The 17,937-nt window shown below is 63.5% G+C and overlaps 1 protein-coding gene across 1 annotated transcript in view; it reads right to left on the bottom strand.

Moving 5' to 3' along the window:
• Positions 1 to 1,819: 1,819 nt before the first annotated feature.
• Positions 1,820 to 17,937, bottom strand: part of FOXO6 (forkhead box O6) — a gene marked incomplete at both ends in the record, with an annotated part of 34,451 nt that continues 18,333 nt past the window's right edge. The window contains one exon of the mRNA XM_084274439.1: positions 1,820 to 3,232. Coding sequence (XP_084130565.1) covers positions 1,820 to 3,232 — 1,413 coding nt within the window. The remainder of the gene's footprint in view (positions 3,233 to 17,937) is intronic.

Below are 17,937 nucleotides of genomic sequence, written 5' to 3'. Positions count from 1 at the left end.
CGGAGAGCTCGGTGGGACCCAGCCCCTGCACTGCGGCCAAGGTGGTGCTGGAGCGGGATGGGAAGAAGCTGGGCTGGGGAATGGTGGTGGTTCAGCATGGTGACCCTGGCTGCAGCCAGGGGCAGGGGGTGTAAGGAAAGCTTGTGGTACCCAGAAGGAAGATGGGATGTGTGGAGAGCCCTGTGGGACAGAGCGGCAACTCCCACAGCCTCCCCTCCCAGCCCCTCCATCTCCTCCAGACTCCAGCTGCCCACCAGCCTGCCCAGCTGCCCCACTTCAAAAACCCTGCTGCCCCAAGGGCTGAGCTTCCCTGTCCCAGCTAGGCAGGATGGCAGTGGGCTCCTAGCCCACCCCTGCCCCGCAGAGCTGTGGTGATGATGTGGGCTGCCAACACACAGCAGGGCCACGTGCAAGCTCCATCCCCAGGCAGCACCAGCCCTTGGCAGATGGGTGCACCAGGGCTCACCCCTCCAGCTGCCACCCCCCAGGACCAGCTTGCCTAGTGTCCTGGGGATGGGCAGTGAGCCCCCAGCTCAGTCATGCTGGCTGGAGTCGCTCCTGAAAGCAGCCATGCCCCCAGGAGCCCCGTTGCCCCAGCTGTGAGCCCTGTGGCACCCCCCTGAGCTCTGCACACAGGGGAAGCAGCGTGGGTCACACAGGCTTGGGGCAGGGTCCACCCCACACTGCCTTGGGAGGCCTGGCCACCATATCCCTCCCCTCCTCCTCCGCCTCAGTGGTGACCCACATCACAACCCCCACGCTTCCACACCGTCATCCAACACCCAACACCATGGCCAAGCCAAGATGGGACGTGCCATGGGGCACAGCCCTCAGCACTGCCCACGACCTTTCTCCTCCTCTCCCTAAGCTTGACCCTTTCTGCTTTCCAATGCAAAAACTCAATGGCAAAAGAGTGCATGAAATCAAATAAATACTCCCCCCTCCCTGAACCCGTGAGCTCCCACCGAGCCTCTGGCATGGGGGACCCAGGCCAGCAGCACGTCACTCCCAGCAGGACCTCCCCATGCAGGGCCATGCACCACGTGCAGGAACATGCCCACGCCTGCTCTGGGCAGGGTACCACAGCTTTCCTGTGGGTAGGCATGACCATGGCACCAGTGGGCACGGCTGCTGCCCCTGGGGCTGCAGGTTGCACACCCTTCCCTCCATCACCAACACCCCCTTTCTCACTGCTTGGAAGAAAACCTGCCTGGAGCCATGTGAGGAGACCCACCGCAGAGCTGGCCTGGGCATGTGGGCTTGGCAGAGTTCAGATCTCCACCAGGATTTCGGGGGTGATGAGCTCCCCACCTTCCCCTGGGGCAGCGTGCCTGCTCCTGGCACTTCTACTCTGAGGACTCATTTCCCAAGGTGACTCAGAGAAAAGGGTCCCTTTCCAGAAAGGGATGCCCACGCAGGGGGTTCCCACACCACCAGCCGTCACAGCTCCACTACCCAGACCAAGGACAAATCAAACTGGCACAGGGGCACTGGGACCATCTGGAAAGCCTTTCCCTTCCTGCTCCTTCCCCTGGACCTGCCTGGGTCCTGCGTCTGCCTGCCCTGCATCCTTCAGAGGATGCTTGCGGGAGGACCCATGCATGGGGCACGCGTGTGGCATGGGGCTGGGGGCCCTACCCCCCCCCCCCCTCTTCAATATTTGACCCTCCGGTTTGTGTTTCGTGTTCGACCCCGAGCTCAGGCCGATGGCTCTAGCCCATCGTAACAAACAAAGGCAGAAGAGAAAGGAAAAAAAAAAGGTTAGTCTCAATGTTCCCCTCGTGGCTTCGTGGTGGTGAGCCCCCTGCGAGGGGGGGCGTCACCCGGGCACCCAGCTCTGGTTCGTGGGCTGCGGACCCCCGGGCAGCACGGGCACGTTGAGCCCATTCTGCGGCGGGAGAGCCGAGTCAAAGTTGAAGTCCATCTCGTCGCTGTCCATAAAGTCATTCAGGATGATCGACTCCACGTCGCACTCCAGGCTCCCGTTGAACATGTCCAGGTCTAGGTCTGCTGGGAACCTGTCTTGGCCCAACACAGGGGGGTGGACAGCCCCCGGGTAGGGGCCCTGCAGCGAATCCAGCAAGCTCATGTGTGCCCCTTGGTTATTAGCATAGGAATGCAGATGCCCGTGGTGCGGCATGGCTGTCATGCTGCACGTGTCACTGGGCAAGCTCATAAGGCTGACAGGATTAGCTAAGGCACTGGTGTTGACCGCAGGGTGGTGACCGGCTGGTGACGGGTGGTACAACGCGTTGCTCTTCATGAGAGAGCCCGAGTGGGACGGGTAGGAGGACAAACCCTGCTCCCCGCTCCCACACAGCAGCGGGTTGTGTCTGTGGCCACGGGCCGGCACCATGGGGCTGGCCTGCGGCAGGGGCAGGTCCCCTGGGACCATGCTCTCCTTGTGCGCGTAGGAGATGGAGGAGAGCAGGTCCTGCAGCGAGGCGTTCCTGTAGGAGCTGACGGGAGAGAAGGTGGCTTGCTTGTTCTCCTGGATGGTCTGCATGGGCAAGCGGCGCATGAGGCTCATGGCCGGCTGGCTGTAGATCGTCCCGCAGTAGGTGTTGGTGGCAGCCCCCATGGTGGAGCACTTGGAGTTGAAGGTGAAACTGGAGCTCCGCTGCCGCAGGGCGGCTGGGGGGAGCTGCTGCGAAGGGTTCATGGTGTAACCATCCTGTAGGTCCTCCAGCATGCTCTCCCCCAGGCTCTCGTTCAGGCTGATGGTGCCGGTCAGATCGGTCAGCCGGGGCAGCTCCACGGAGCAGCGGGCGTTGAGGGAAGGAGACATGGTGCTGGAGGGGCTGGGGTACATCAGCGGAGAGGAAGGGGTACCGTCGTCCTCCTCCAGCTCATCTGGCTCGTGGTTGGACATGATGGGCGAGAGGCGCCCGCTCAGCGTGCTGGCCGTGGAGTTGGCCCGCGTCCTGAAGTCCGCCCAGGCGTCGTACTCGTCGCTGGCGTGGGACGCGGGGCTCTCGGACCACTTGGCCTGCTGGGAGGACGGGCTGTCCTCCCCACGCTCCTGTGTCACCTGCAGCTGCTTCTTCTTGCTGGCCTTGCCCTTGATGCGCAGGAACTTGCTGTTGTTGTCCATGGAGACCGCCCGCCGGCGAGGCGTCTTGCCGGTCTTGCCGCCCTCGGGGTTCAGCATCCACCAGGAGCTCTTGCCGGTGCCCTCGTTCTGCACGCGGATGAAGCGGGTGTGCAGGGACAGGTTGTGCCGGATGGAGTTCTGCAGGGACAGCAAGGACAGAGGGGATGGTCAGCGCTGGCTCCAGCTCCCCAAGCAGAAGGGGGATGACTGCAGGGCTTGGGGTGGCAGGGGGGGACACACATGGGGCATCGTGGCAGACCTGGGGTCCATCCCCTAGGACACGGATGGAGGGGTCAGGGCTCAGAGGGCTCTGCCGGCAGGTCTCTCCCACAGCACTGCCAGGCATTTCACCTCAGGGACCTCATGGGTCATGGCCCTTTGCTGCATCTATCAGCTACCTATCATTAGCACAATTACTGTCATGATCGCAGAGTCTTTAGCATGTGCCCCCCAGGGACATGCACCAGTCCTGCACCAGGCAGAGCCAGAGCTCAGGAGCCTGGCAAGGGACAGGTGAGCAGGCAACAAAAGCAGGACCAGAGTCAGGACCACACACAGGTCCTGATCTTCTCCAACCCTCCCAGCCCTGGCCACCCACATGCTCAGCGGAGCCCACCAGGATGCTCCCAGCACAGTCTCACCCACACACAGCCCCACAGAGGTCCCAGCCCACTCTCCCCAACACCAGGCACCCCCCAGCTCCACAGGCAGAGGGATCCCCTTTGCCTACACATCACCGGGCGCCAACCCTCCAGAGCGGGCTCCAAGCCGCTTTCCCTGCCCGACGTCCTTTTGCAGTGAGCTCCCCACCACAGAGGAGATGCTGTGCCTTGTGCAGTGTGCCAGAACCACCACAGCCCAAAGACACGTGTCAGCACCGTGTAAGAAAGGTTTTTTGCCCCCCTCAAGTGGAGAAGCTTTGGAGCTGGGTGGGGTGCCAAGGGCAGAAGGCATTCACCCTGCCTGGGGGCACCACAGCACGGTGATGGGCGGGTCTGCAAAGCCAGCTACAACCCCCACTGCCCAGACAAGGGCTGGCTGGGGGCTGCTTTCTCCCCAGATACTTCTGGCTCCTTGCATCCACCCCCAGCATCTCAAGGGGCTTTCTTTCTGAGAGCATCACTCCACCCCTCTCGCTCCTGCGTGCCGCTGTGCCTCTGAGCAGCTCACTGGCTGGAGCCGGGATGTCCTTGCGGAAAGGACCTGGCACCAGGGGCTACATCCCAGTGCAAGCACATCCAGTTCCCCCCCCTGCCCTGTGGGGTGACCCTGGGAAGATGCCTTCAAAGCTCTGGCCAGGGGAGGAGAGGGGATGAGGACGTCTACCTCTTGCTGCTGATCTTCTGCAGCCCACGGGATGCCACTCCAGCTCCTTGCACCTCACCTTCCCCTGGGTCCAGAGAGGAAAAGCAAGGCTGGGGGAAGAGCATCCCAAAGAGACACCAGCCCAGTGGTGTAGCGCCTTGATTTAGCACTGCCTGAAGGCACAGGGCTGTGCAAGAAGCTGCTGGAGGGAGGCAGGCAGCTCCTCCTGCCCCTGCAGAGCTGCTGCTGAGGGTTGAGGAGCGGGAAGAAACCAAGGTGCCGGGGAGAAAGTTTGGTGCCGTTGCCGGCGTACAGCGGAATACTAATGAAGAGGCGAGTGAGCTCCAGCCTCATCTATCATATTATGTAATGGCTTACTTCTCTGCACTTCATTTATTTGGAGATTGCTCCCAGGCTGGCTCCTCGCCAGCAGCCACCAAATCCAAGTCTACAGAAATCAATCTCGCACTGACTGATTAAGCCGTGTTTAGAACTAATTGCTCCTTCGTGTGTGGGGAGAATAAATTACGGGCTTTAATTTCACATCTTTAAAATGCAACTGCAGGTATGGGCTAGCTGTTAACCCCTTCCTGCGCAGCCCAGGGAAGGGCTGGGGAGGGGGGCAGGCTGAGCTCGGGGAGGAAGTTGTGACACGTGCTGCCCTCTGCGGTCGTGGCTGCCTGTGTTGAAGTTCATGGCCCCTCAGCTGGGGTAAGCTGAGCACTGGTCCAGCCTGCCTGGACCTGCTCAGAGCCCTGAATCCCCCAAACACCCCCTCCTCATGGGCCACAGGATGGCCCAAGCTCCCCTACGTGTGACTGAGTGGCAGGGGACAGAAGCAGAGCACGTGGCTGTCACCTCATCTGCAAAGCCAGAGCCACCAGCCAGCTCAGCCCCACGGTAACACCCCCGTGGCACCCACACACATCACCTGGGGGGCTGGGGATGCCCAAGCAGAACTCGCTGGAGTGACCAGCTCCAGCTGGGGCCTCGCAGGACTGGCCCCCCCGTAGAGCCCTGCTCCCTCACTGCCAGCACCCCCCACACACAGCTCTGGGAGTCAGGAGATGCTGCCTGTCTCCGTGGCAGGACTGCGCTGACAGAGCATGGAGAGAGGGGCTGGGGTCTGGGGGTTTGGGAACACGGAGGACGGGCAGGGGAGCGTTCAGCACGGTGCTGATCCCTTCACAGCTCCAGCACCGGGCACCCAGCACCCGGAAAGCCCAGGGCCAGGCTGGTGTTGGGCAGGTGACCAGGCTGGCAGGGCCGGGGGGGGATTAGCTGCCCCAGGGAGAGGAGGGAAAGGAGGACTGTCGCCTCTTCCGCCGCGGATCTTCATTACGAGCCCAAAGCCAGCAGCAATTAAGCGCCAGGCGCAGCGAGCCGGGCTCTCTCCTCATTAGCACCCCGACACGCTCGGCTGGCCGTGGCTCAGGGTGCACAGCACAGGGCAGGGGGCTGCACGGGGGCGGGCCAGGAGCTTATTAACACCAGGCAGGCAGGGACCTGCTCCTCCTGGCAGCCCCCCGGCAGCCCCTGCACGTTCCCCGAGCAGGCAGCATCTCCCAGCACCCAGCCCCGGGCTGGCAGCGAGCAGCTAATGATCGCAGGGCCCCGAGTTTGGGGCTCAGCCCCTGCCTGTGAGGTGCTGCACAGGGGACATCGGGGTGGGCAAACCCCCCACTGACAGCGGCTGCCTCGGCAGGGGTCTGCACCATGGGTCTGGCAGATTTTGTCTGGGTGCAGAGGGACCAGGAGAAGGCTGGTGCCAGTCCCAGAGTCCCCACGATGCCACCGACACTGCTCTGCTCCTCCTGCATGCTTCTCACAGCAGGGCTGGCTGTGCTCTGCACTCCCTGTGTCTCCCTCCCCATCCCAGTTTGCCCACAACGGCTCAGGCTGCTCACCAAAGCAAGGACCCTCCCAGAATCCTGGCCCCACGCACACCCATGGTACACCGTGGTACCCAAACGGAGGAGCCCTGGTCCCTGTAGCTCTGTGGAGGGGCAGGAGATGCTCTGGGTACAGAGAAGTGGGCTGGAGGTGGCAGCAGGTGCTGCTGGTGGACCCAAGCCCTGCTCAGCCCTGGCTGATACCAAGGGAGGATGAGGCTGGAGACCAAGCCAGCCCCTGGCCACCAGCTGCTGGAGGCTTTGCCAACCTGGAAGACCCCGAGGCCAACCTGGTACCATCGGCAGAGCCTCTGACAGGGCCTGGCATGAGGATGGGAGGGGGAAGGGCTGGCCGGAGCTGTGCGCACCCACTGAGCCTTTCTCACCCCCCTTCCAGGAGCCCTTCTCCTCGGAGCCTCATTGTCAGGGGAACAGCCAGTGTGAAATCGGTCTGATTAGCAATTAGTCCCATTGTAAAAGGATTAGCCGGACCCCATTGTTTGGATGAGTGACTTGACTATCAATTTGCATCTGGCAGCAGTGCCGCGGCGGCGCGGGGAGCATTCCCGGGGTCCCTGTGGCCGGACAGACTGACTGGCAGCGCGGGGCTGGGGTGCTGGTGGGCACCCCGAGATGGGCACCCATGGCAGGCACAAACATGCCCTTCACCCAAGCCCGAGCACCCTGCCAACAGCAGCCCAGCAGCGTGTCCGCCCAGGCTCGGGGTGCCCATGGGTGCAGGGAGAGGTCGGACATCCCCCCGAGAGCCCTCGGTGGGGAAAAGGAGTGCATGGCAAGAGAGACCGGGATTGCACAAGCCCTGGTCCAGGTTTGAGTGGGGGAGAGGACCTGAGGGACCCCACGGACTTGCGCCTGTCCCTGCCACATCCCCTGCACCCATCTGCTGTCCCCATCACTCCCCCGGGGCTGTCACCCCTCCCTGCTCTTCTCATGCCTCCTGGGTGGGTTTTTTACCGAGCAAACCCACAAAACTCCAACCCCCCTCCCTGCACATCCAGCCCTCCCCAGCACAGCCTGGTCCGGCTCGCAGAGACCCCGTGCTCCAGGCAAGCCCCAGCCCCGTGTCCGGGGTCTGTGTGTCTGTCCGTGCTGCTGGTCCATCCAGCTAATGAGCCCATTACCTGGCAGAGGCTCACACACTGGAGGAAGCAGCGACAGGGCCACTAACGAGCGCTCTGACGGCTGCTCTCTGGCAGCACCAGGATGGCTCCGGGGGTTAATTGATGCTTATTTACTTCCCACACATCAAAATTATCAGCACTGGAAGAAAAATTCCAAGGGGCAGAGGCTGCCAACAGCCCCAGTGGTGCCCCATCCCAGGGGATGCCATCCAGGGGTGGCGGTGGCATGGGACAGTCACCAGTGGCAATGCCAAAGACATCACATTCACCCAAGAAATGGCACTGCTCATGTGCACCAGCACCTCAGTGCAGGGCGGCCACCACCCTGGCCTCCTGGCACCATCCCCTATGGATGGGCAGCCCGACTCCCCATCGTTGGCGTCACCATCCTGCCCGAAGCGGCTGGTGACTGCACGCAGCCCACCAGCCCTGGCACCAACATGCTGCATCCTGAGCACAGCCCACGCCTGCCTGGCGAGCAGATGGCAGCTGGCACGCCCTGGCAGCACGCCCCACGAGCCAGAGGGATGCCAAGCACCCCAGATGCTCACCACCGGGACGGATGCCGGGTGCTGACAGCAGCCGGACCCCCCATGCCATGCTGGAGGCAGAGAGCAGAATGAGAAGCCCGTCACCTCTTCTGGAGCCTGCTGGCACATCAGCCTGCCCTGCAGCAGCCCCTCTGTGCATGGGTGAGTGAACCCAGCACCAGGTCTGGGTTGGGGGGAAGCAGCACGGAGGAGAAAGCCTGGGGAGGGCAGCCAGGTAGCTGTACATCCAGCCTAACGCCTGACGAGGCTCCTCCAGCTCCCCAAGGATGGGACACAGCCTGGCACGGGCCTCATGCCAGGCTCCGGAGGGCTGTGAATCCCAGCCAGCCTCTCTGCTGTGAGCAGCCCCATCATCTCCCCATCTCCTTGCTGCTCCCAGGGCTGGGGCAGCACACACCAGTTTGCTGGGACGGAGCAGCCCCGGCGAGGCAGTTTTGAGCCCCTGCCACGTGCACAGCATCTCCCCTGCTCAAGGACTGACCCCCAGTGCTCTGCACTGCCCCACAGCATGCAAGGACTACAGCCCCACAGCACCCCTCCTTCCCCCTGCCCAGCACTCCACAGTGCCCTGTAGCCATGCAGCTCCCCAAAACCACCTCTGCAACGCCACCAGCACCCCACACTGTGCCCCATAGTGTCCCACAGCCTGGGAGAGCCCTATAGCATCTTACAGCAGACTCATGGCTCCACCAGCTCTGCCGTGCCCTACAGCATCCCACAGCCAGCCTCCCCACAGTGTCCCATAACCCCCCCCAGCCCCACACACCACCTCAGACACCCCGCAGCCAGCTCGCTGCCGGGGTCCTGTATGACATCTGCCCCTTGGGGAGCCGGGGCTGCCCCCCTGCACCCACCACCCCTCACCACGTCCTTCCCCAGGGCATCTCCACTGGAGCTTGGCAGGGGGGACCGCGTGGGCTGCCCGGTGCCCCCCGAAAGGGCACGGCGGGGGCAGAGGGAGGGCGGCCGCCTCCCCGCCGCGGGGGTCTGGCCGGCGGCTGCCGAGCCGAGGCGAGTGTATTCGGGTCAGTGCCTCCCCTGAGCAGAGCGGCTCTGACGTGCTGCTAATTGAACCAAATGCCCATTAGAGGCGTGCCGGGGCCGTGGCCAGCCCGGGCCCTCCGTCGCAGGTGGCTGACACGCGAGGAGCCCTCAAGGCTCTTCAGCATGGTGGGGCCAGAGCATCTCCCACCTCCGCCCGCATCACAGCCAGCGCCAAGCCCAGCCAGCATCTCATTAGGAGCCACTAATCAGCCCCTACGTGTGTGCTGGGGCTTACAAGGGACCCTGTGCTGCAGACCCCTCTCAGCATAGTGTCCCCCCCACCCCAGACCCTCTCTGTGCCCCCCCCCCCCTCCAAGGGCAGAGCACAGTCAGAACCTGGCAGGATCCAGGCAAGGGGGTCTGGCCTTGCCCAGCCCCACAGATCCACAATGCTGTGGGGCAAAGGGTGGCTCCTGGTGCTCTGGAGTGTAGGAGCAGAGCTGGGAACCTGCACCATGGGGCCAGCCTGTGCCAGATGCTTGCTCAGCCCCCTGCCCATGTCCCTCTGCTGTTCCCTGGGGCTGGGTGACAGCAGCTCCCAGACCAACCTCACCCAAAGGAGAAGGTCCTCAGGTGGAGACCAGCCCCAATAGCCCCAACCCACTGCCAGGACTCCGGGACAGGCGTCAGGACAGGGATGGGAGCTGGTGGCAGGCTGGGTCCCCAAGTCAAAGCCTGCCTGGCCCCATGCTGGTCCTGGGCCACCTTTGCAGTAGCCCTCATGGATCACAGCAGGTCGGACCCCCAGTGCAGCCTCCCCAGGGGCAGCCCAGGTTCCCCCTTGGGGCTCAGCACTCCCCCTTGCCTCCCCTGTGGACTTGGCAGCTGTATTTGTGTCTCACACCCAGCCCCGTGTCTCACTCCCCCTCCTGACCACGAGCCCTGCAAGCAACTCCCAAAGCCCCTGGAGAAGTGACTGACACAACCCAAGCCACACACCACTCCCCATGCCCCCAGCCCTGCACAGCCCCCCATGCCCAGCACTTGCCCCACAGCCCTGGCTGGGGATGCTGGCCATGGCACCCCTGCTCTGCAGCCCTCACACGCCCTGGCTCCATGCAGGGAGGGATGCAGGTGGGTACCAAGCCACAGGTGGGTGCTTGGCTCAGCTCAGCCCCTTCCACACACTGGGGTGGGACCCTCTGCACCCCTGATAGAAGGCATCCCTCTCCCGGCCCTGGTTACTGCTGCTGCCAAACAGCTGGTTGCTACCAAGTTCTGCGATGGGGAGTGTTGCCGTTGCCATGGCAGCCGGTTTATTTTAGCCAGCTGCCATCACTCCACATCCCCTTCAAAACCAGGAGCATCTTCCCTGCCCCACTGTGTCCTGCCCCATCCCCATCAGCAGGCACCTCTCTGAGAGCCAGGGGAGCACCCACGGCACCCACCCCCCAAGGGACAGCCTCTCCCTGCTCTCCAGAGGGCACAGACACAGCACCAGTATCTTCCCCGCTGCCCATTATGGCCAGTGTGGCTCACACCAGTTCAGCCACCAGGTCCCTGTGAGGGGGCTGAGGGAAAGGGCCAGCCCAGGACGAAGCGGGTGGATGTATGGGGACAGAATCAGGATTGGCATGGGGTGGTTTCAGTGCTGGAGGGACACCTGGGTGGGGTGGCAAATGCAGCCCCTGCAGCCTGCTCAAAGACACCCCCTGCTCTGATTGTTCCTCCCTTGGCCAAAGGCTTGGAGTTTTCCTGATAGGGCTGGCACAGCCCCCAGACCTGCCAGGACTGCTGATGCTCTGTGTGACACCCTTCCTCCTCCTCCTCCTCCTGCAGCCACAGCCCTTGCAGGGCTGGAAGGGACAGAAGAGCTGGTCCCCAGTGTACCCACCACCAGAGAGGTCCCTTTGCCCCACAGTGCCTGCCCCAAGCCCTGTCCTGCCAGGGAGGACACAATCACCATCACCTCAACCCCAGGGGAGACCACGCTGCCTTCCCAGCCAGGACTGTCCACCTTTGGCACTGCCACGCTTTGCCAAGGGACGTTGGGGGCAGAGGAGGAGCCCTGCATGTGATGTGTAACCCAGTAATCCCTCTGCTTCCCAGGCACAACCCCCCCAGCAGCGCCTGTCCCACCCCTTGTGCTCCCCAAAGGACTCATTAGACTGCACCATGGTGGCTGCAGCTAACGAGCAGGCACTTGGCTCCCAGGGAAGCAGGCAGAGAGCAGGCAGGGCGCAGGCAGGGCTGGGGAGCTCAGGGACCCTCCCGTGGGAGACCATCACTGCCCTTACAGCCTCCCCCTCCTTGAGAAGGATGCACTTTTGGGGTGCACAGCCCAGCAAGGGAGGCTTCTGAGCACGCTGCAAGCAGAGCTGGCAGCAGAGCCCACTGCCTCTGCCCACCTCCTGCCCACCCTGCCTGCCCCCAGCCCCACACACAGCCCACACCCCTGCCCTGCAATGCCAAAGGGGTGAGGGGGGGTCGGTACCCAGCCGTGTGCTGCTCATCCCTTGCTGGCTGGCCCTGGCACAGCCACCCCACTCGCCTTCAGGCTGCTGGAGGCTGCAGGGGCCACCTGCCCTGGGCAGATGGCAAGGGGACTGCTCTGGGGACCCCTGCCAAACCCCGCTGCTCCAGCCCCAGGGGGATGCAGAGGGTGGGCTGGGGCACTGGGAGCAGCCTGGCTCGCTGTGCGTGGGGTGAGCATAAGGTCAGGCAGCAGCCCCTGCCCCTCGCAGCCCCTGCCCCCCCCCCCAGCATCCCAGCCCACAGCACCCCCCGGCTGCAAACCACCTCCTGGAAAAAAACTGCAGCACCGATCTGTGAGCTGAGAATCCCCCCACCCCAGCACAGCTGCCCCAGGAGGCTGAGCCTGCACACCCCCTCCCCAAGAACCCCACAGCATGGCCCTGCCACCCCCCCCCCACCCCCCCCCCAAGCCACCCTGGAGCTGGATAAGACCTGTAGCCCCTCCCTGAGGGTCCCAAGGGTGCTGGCAAACTACAAGGTGCCACCACCACTACTCTGCAAGGTGCCTGCTGAGAGACAGCGAGCTTTGGGGACAAAATACCACACCCCACACCCCCACACCCCCAGTCCCAGCCTGCCTGCACCCCTCTCCTCTGGACAAGACCAGGTGAGACGCCACGGAAAGACCCTCTCTGCCATCAGCCACTTATCCAGTAATACTCTAATTACACCCCAGAGCTGGCCACCAAAATAGCTGCAGTAAATCACTTGGAGCTGCCATGTAATTTTTGCATGAAATTACAGTATTTTTTCCCCTGGGTTCAATTTCCTCCACACCAAGTTCTCACCGCAGCCAAATAATTAAAGCAGCCACACTCCCTTCTCCTCGGGTACCATTTTAACTCCCCGCTGGCTGCATCCCCCAGCACTGGGGCTGTGGCTGGCTGGGGACAACCCACAGGCAGCCGTGCCCAGACCCACACTGAGTACGTTCAAGAACAAGTATGAGCTGCTCTGGATCCAAAGGCAAGGCAGATAAAACCATGCTGAGAGACCCCTGGGGAGACCCAGCACTGCCAAGGGATGCACAAGGCACCCCAAGCAGGATGCTGAGCCCCCCCCCCATGAGGGGTCCAAACTCCACTGGGCATGGAGAGCTGGATGTTCCTGGGAGAAAAGAACATCCTTCTCTTCCTCCTCCTCCTCCTTGCCTGTAACCTGCAGGTGGAAGACAAGGGAAGGAGTGGGGCTCATGCTGCACCATTCCCCTTTACACAGTGATGCTTGGGCACCTGTGGGACAGCTGCCCCATGGGGCGCTGCCAAACCCCACCTCTGGGTCACGCCAGTCCCAGCCACGTCCCCTCTGGTACCACTGTCCTGCCCAAACATGCCAACCACATGCAGCACCCTGCTGACCCACACAGCATCAGGAACCCCAAACCCTGGGGTGTTTGCATCCAGTCCCATCCTCTCCCCAGCCTGTTTGGTCAAGGCAGCCCTGCTTCTCTGCCTGGGATCTACGTCAGAGCTGGGCTGTTCCCAAGCAAGCACAGAGAGCTGGGCACGGGGCCAGGCACTGGGGCACAGATGCTCATTGAGGACTTGCTCTGCTCCAGGTCTTCCCCGCCTGCCCGTGGCCCCACACTGTCCCTGGGGACCAGCCCCACGGGCATCCTCAGAGGTGCAGTGAATCCCTGTGCACTGTGAGCCCCAGCTCTGGCCATGGGCTGTTCAAGGAGCCCACAGAGCAAAGCCAAACCCCCCCTGACGCACTGTGGTGCCAGATATCCATCCAGGAGCCCAGTTTGTGCTGGCTGCTGGAGCAGGAAGGGCTCCCCCTGCTCAGCAAACTCCCTGGCAAAGGCAGCAGAGCCTGGGCAGATGCCTGGAGCTGCATTTCAGGGCAGCCCCTGGAGATAGGAGGCTGCTTTGGCCATGCACAAACCTTTTTCTTCTGAAATACCTGCAGAGATTTCACCCCTTCACCCCTAGAGAGCTCAACTGGCGGGGGGGGGGGAGCACTGGGGCTCTCAGCCCCGAGTTGGATGGGGACCAGACTAATTGCCAGGACAGCAGCAGCATCCCTGCCACCACACACTCTTGGCTGAGAGATGCTTCCTGGAACAGTTTTATTCCGATTTCTTTCTTCAAGAAAACAAGTATTTGTCCCAGTCTGCAGGTTTTTGGCCCCAAAGGTGGGGCAGGGGAGGGTTTGGTGACGCAATGCCTTGGGGTGAGAGGAGAAAATGTTCACCATGGGGACCTGCTGCACAGCGCAGCAATGTCGCAAGGAGAGCTATTTACAAAATGCCTGGGAGATGATGAGCAGTTTCCAGCCCACAGCAGAGCCAGGCCCACCTGGTCCAGCCCACAGCACCCCTGTGCCTGTCCCAGCAGGGTCAGCACCGTCCCTGCTGTCCCCATGCTGCTGTCCCCTTGCAGGACACTGCTCCACACCCCAGCACGCAGCTACCCCACCCCATTCAGCCTTGTGAGATGGTGCATCCCCCAGCATCATCTGGGCTGGCTGGGGCTGGGTCCAGCCCTGTCTCTGCCACCAGTGCCAGCTGGCCCCACACCAGCCCCTTCAGCCAGAGCATCCCATGCCGGCCCGTGGTGCAGCACAGAAACCTGCCAAAACCCACACAACTCCCTCTTTTCCACTTCCACCTTCATTCTGTGGGTGTCTGCTCATGGGACACGGAGGGCACAAAGCCCCATGTCCCTGGAATGGGCAGGAACTGGTCACTATGGGAAGTGGAGACCCCCACAGTCACCTGCCTGGCAGGTCACCACGCCAGGAGCCAGCATCCCACAGGGATGAGGATGGGAGGAGCAGTGCTGTGTGTGAGCCATTGTCATGGCTGTCACCATGTCCCTGCCTGGCCAGAAGCACAGCAGGAGATGGCAAGCCCAAGGACACTGGGCCCTGACCAGTGTGCTGCATCCCCATCCAGGGAAAGGCAACCCTGGGATGTGGTACCAACCAACCAACCACGTGTGGTACCCTGTGCCAGAGGGACCTGGGGACACGAGGCTGCCCTGGAACAGGTCCTGGAGAGCAGCCACATCCCCCTGGTCAGGCAGAGAATGGTGACAGCAGCAGGAGGACTGCTGCCTGCTCATCCCAGGCAGGCAAGGAGGCTGTGCAGGCAGGGGGGCTGTGCAGGCAGGGGAGGCTGTGCAAGCAGGGGGGCTGTGCAGGGGGGCTGTGCAGGCAGGGAGGCTGTGCAGGCAGAGGGGCTGTGCAGGGGGGCTGTGCAGGCAGGGGGGGCTGTGCAGGGGGGCTGTGCAGGCAGAGGGCCTGTGCAGACAGGGGTGCTGTGCAGGCAGGGGGGGGGCTGTGCAGGGGGGGCTGTGCAGACAGAGGGGCTGTGCAGGCAGGGAGTTGTGCAGGGGGGCTGTGCAGGGGGAGCTGTGCAGGGGGGCTGTGCAGGGGGAGCTGTGCAGGGGGAGCTGTGCAGGCAGAGGGGCTGTGCAGGCAGAGGGGCTGTGCAGGGGGGCTGTGCAGACAGGGGGGGCTGTGCAGACGGGGGGATGCGCTGCCCGCCCGCGCTGCGCTCCCGCAGCACACGGGCCCCGGGGCGAGAGGCGTCAGCCCGGCAGCTCCCAGCAGGGCTGAGCCCAACGCGCCTTTCATGTCGCTCAGGCAGCTGAGAAGCCTCAGTCTGTGCCTGGGGCTGCCCCGCGGGGTCCCCCCCAGCGCGCAGACCCTGTTGGGAGAGACGGCGAGACACCAGGGGGGCCAAGCGGGGCCCCATTGCCCCGAGCATCCCGCAGGACATGCTCATCACATCTTGAAGCCCCCCCCCCCCCCTTCCCTCTGCCCCCCAGCCGCTCGGCGAGCCAAAGTCACGCAAGCAGAGCAAGGTCACCGCGGGGCCCCCGGGGGTGTTTCTGCAGTGCCAGCTCGGTGGGCTGCGGGAAGGATGGATGCTGCCCCTGCCCACGCAGCCAGGGGCTGCTGGCAGCCAAGGGAAACTAAGGCACGGAGGGAGCTGTGGCAGAGGGGGTCACTCTGCCATAACCATCTGCCATCTGCCACATCCCAGAGCCCCAGCCGTGCCCCAGGGCCAGCCCAGCCCTCCCCAGGCATCACGTCCTGCTGCCTGCTTGCAGCTTGCAGGACCCACAGAGGTGGCTGGGGTGGGGGGCGATGGCACCCTGTGGGTCTCCCCAACGGGGATGCTCTTATGTGTCACTGGCACAGCACACAGGATGAGGGGCTGGCTCATGAGCAGGAGAGGGTGCTGGGGGAGAAGAGATGGGGGAGTCTGTCCCTGCTCTGCCTCACTCAGCCCCAAGGAGCACCCATAGCAGTGTCCCGTGGGGGCAGCCACTGAGCTCTGGGGGTGTGCCCAGCCCCCAACTGATGCTGGACAGGACCCCAAAGCAAACACGCTCTTGGAGGGGAGATGGAAAAAGCTCCATTCTCCTGGAAGGGGGAGCAAGGGCATTAAGAAAGCAGTGATGGCCCAGGGCTGGAGGAGCTGGACTGGTCACACAGCCCTGTCCAGGACATCACCAGCCTGACGCAGGGTATCACACACACACAGGGCACAGCGTGCACCCACCCCTTCACCATCAACTACAGCCCACCCCTCCCCACAATGCTCACACATCCCCCCCCCCCCCGTGCTCCATTCTGCAGCCCCCTCCTCTCTCTCCAGCACCCCCCATCCCCGTGCCCCCACGCTGCCCACGCCCGCACGCCCCGGCACGCACACCGGCTGCGCGGTGACTCAGCTGACCCCACCGGCAGCAGCTTGCTTTGCACCTGCTAATTACAGCCCCCCCCCCCCCCCATCCCCCCTTAACCGCCCCCGCAGCGCCTCGTGCTGGGGTCTCGCCAGCCTGCGCTTACTCACCCCGCGGGGAGCAGGAGGAGGGGAGGGGAGGCCTCCCCCATGCACATCAGCTGCCTGCCTGAGGTGGGTGGGCTTCCAAGCTCCCCCCCCCTCCCATGCCCCCTTGCATTGGGGGGGGGGGCTTGTGCCATTTATTGCAGGGCTGGGAAAAGCCCCCCTGCACCCCGATGCTCCCCACGGGCACCCTGCAGCCTCCAGGTGCCTGTTGAGCCCTTTCCATGTGGCTGGGGTTCCCACAGGTCCTGCCACCGTGGTGAGCAAGGCTTGGAGAGGCTTGCAGGCTCCCAGTGTCACCCCACACCAGCACCAGGGCTTGTCCGTGCAAGGGCTGAGCTAACGTGCTCGCACGCTGTGGGGCTGCTGCTGTGTGGAGCACAGCCCCACTGGTGGGTTTGGGAAGGGGGAAGCCCCCTTGGGACATCCCCCTACCTTGAGGATGCAGCAGGGGGGTGGATCCCCTCGGTACAGGCAGGAACACTGTGGTGCAGCTTGTGGTGGGGTCACCATGGCTGGGGTTCCCCCCCAAAAAACCCTACCCAACAGCCTCTGCCTGTGCTCACCCTCCCCCCAGCCCCAGCACATGGGGCAGAGCACAGGATCTGCAGGGAAATCTTGGCAACCTCAGCACCACAGGCCCTGATTTCATCCCAAACCAGCCCCCCCATCCCCACCTCGGTGCCAGCTGGGGACGCTGCATCAGCAGGGGACCCCCCAGGCTCAGGGTCCACTGGCAGAGGAAGCACCCTCAGCTGCCACCCTCCTGAGGTGGTCATGTCAGAGGGGGTCCTGACTTCCCCCCACTCAGAGCTCGTCCCTGTGGCAGCAGGTTTCACACAGGCTGCTGGTGCCTCAGGGGTCTGCAGTGGTGGGTAAAGGGATTTTCCACTTGGAATGGAGTGAAGGTGTTGGGGACAAGCAGCAAAGCAGTTCACAGAGCAGGGGTGGCAATGCCAGCTGCCAGGACCTGGCCCACACCCCAGAATGGGTCATGGCATGAAGGGCATTGCCAGGACGATGCTCAATATGCCACACCAGTCACGTGCCTGCCACCTCCTGCCACGGCCAGTAGCTCAAAGGCGACCAGGAAAGGGACTCACCAGCTGACCCAGATGGTCCCCAGCCTCTCCTGGCTCTTCTCCCTGTGAGAACACCGGCTCCCCACCACCCAGCCACCATCCTCAGCCCTTTATGCAAGGATGGGATGGGACACTGGGTGGCTGCCACGTCCCCAAGCTGTGCTTCTCCTCTCACCCTGCCCATTCACTGGGCTCTCCAGCACCAGACCCATGAGGAACCTCCCAGGAGCAGAGAGCAGAGATGGGGCTCACTGTGTTTTGGGCAGGGCTGGCTGATTCCCCAGGGCTGCCAGGCCATTTGCCTTATCTTCCCATTCCTGGGTCTGGAAAAAGGAACCTTGGGGCCTCCCAGCCTGTCACCAGCACTCAGCCCCCAGCCAGCCAGGGCCACCACTGCACAGGCTCAGCCCTTCCACCGGTGCTCTGCTTTCGGGTGGTGAACAGCTGGGCACAGCGAAAGGCGGTGGGTGGGCTGAGATCCTCCTCTACCTGCCTGCCAGAGCGGCTCCCGGATGCTGGGTTACCCGGGAAACGGCAGATGACATCGC

Source organism: Gallinula chloropus (genome assembly GCF_964237585.1).
Source record: "Gallinula chloropus genome assembly, chromosome: 22".
Lineage (NCBI taxonomy): Eukaryota > Metazoa > Chordata > Aves > Gruiformes > Rallidae > Gallinula > Gallinula chloropus.
Note: the sequence above shows the minus strand (reverse complement) of the source record. Positions and strands in the feature narration are given on the sequence as shown.